Source organism: Opisthorchis viverrini (genome assembly GCF_000715545.1).
Source record: "Opisthorchis viverrini unplaced genomic scaffold opera_v5_439, whole genome shotgun sequence".
NCBI classification, from domain to species: domain Eukaryota; kingdom Metazoa; phylum Platyhelminthes; class Trematoda; order Opisthorchiida; family Opisthorchiidae; genus Opisthorchis; species Opisthorchis viverrini.
Window position 1 is genome coordinate 15,145 of NW_008752097.1, and position 1,219 is coordinate 16,363.

The 1,219-nt window shown below is 47.9% G+C and overlaps 2 protein-coding genes across 2 annotated transcripts in view; one reads left to right on the forward strand and one right to left on the reverse strand.

The window, feature by feature from the left end:
- The window catches only part of T265_15317 (hypothetical protein), a gene marked incomplete at both ends in the record, with an annotated part of 18,407 nt that overhangs the window by 11,859 nt on the left and 5,329 nt on the right, over positions 1-1,219 (reverse strand). The gene's annotated exons all lie outside the window — the stretch shown is intronic.
- Positions 510-1,219, forward strand: part of T265_11021 (hypothetical protein) — a gene marked incomplete at both ends in the record, with an annotated part of 5,574 nt that continues 4,864 nt past the window's right edge. Inside the window, 3 exon segments of the mRNA XM_009177559.1 lie at positions 510-537; positions 825-951; positions 963-1,053. Of these exon segments, the coding sequence (XP_009175823.1) occupies positions 510-537; positions 825-951; positions 963-1,053 (246 nt within the window).

Genomic DNA, 1,219 nt, shown 5'->3' on the forward strand with positions numbered 1-1,219 from the left:
GACGGCTTTTGGCTGGTCAATTTAAAGTTCCAAAGATCAGTCCCAGACTTCTGTTTTACGATTGGCGGCCGAGAAGCTAAAAGACATCAAGCCGCTAAGCGACCCTTACGGACCACAGGGATACATCATAATCTGAATGCTGGGGACAAACTTGTAGGCAATCGTCGGTATTTCATCCGCAGTGGTTGATGGTTGGGGCGAGTCAAAGGTGCGTGACGAAAGTTGACGCCAAAAACAGGATTGTCGGTCGCCGAAGACCTTCGAGTAGGGCATAAAGTCTACAAAATTTATTTCAAAAAATAATCATTCAGCTGTAGCACTCTTTCGGCGCCTGGCTGCTGTGCCACCAGAAGGAAGCTTGAGGGCTAGGATACTGCCAGGTTGCCCAGGCCTAGACAGGGGAAGTCGAGGCGGAGGTCGGTTTCGAACTACGGACCTTCCTTGCGATATATCGTACCAACTGAGACATGAGGAGGCCTGATGAGCACAGTCAGTTGAAGAGGAACATCATGAACGAAAGATTCAGCTGGATTCCAGGTGAGTCTCACGTGAAGACCAAATTGGTATGCAGATGAGTGTGGTAGTCGAGAGCTGACGGTCATGCAGGTGGAAATGCCTGGTTTGAACATCTGCTGAGCAACTGAGATTTACCATCAACCCGAAAAGTTCTCGACTGAATATATGGGAAAAGATCAGCCGTGAGCTTCTGAACACACCTCCTTACGTTGCCTAGGAAGTTGAAGTTTTCCGGGCAACTTTACGGATGGAGAACAGACAACCTTTAATGAAACACGTACACAACTCGTTATTTTAATTCAGAACAGAAGCGAAAGAGACCAGAAACCGATTGGAAATGATGGTCGCATTAAGTCGCTTGCCAGCATGTCAAGTTAAGCAATCATCCAGCAAACTTCGTTCAGCTGTAGCACCCTTCCGGTGCCTAACTGCCATGTAACCCGAAGGTTGCGCGAGGGCTGGGATACTGTCAGGTTGCTCAAGTCTAGACAAGGGAAGTTGAGAGACAGCGGTCGAGTTCGAACCACAAACCTTCCGGTCAGTAAATTCGCGCTCTACCCGCTTTGGCCATCCAGCAAACTTAGCACCTAATAGTACGCCAATTCTGCATTAGCTTCATAGCTACTGTGTAAGGGCAGCATGTGTGCACTATTTACCCTGTAAGATAGGGTAATACGTGTAATAACGGTATTCTGCAAAGCTT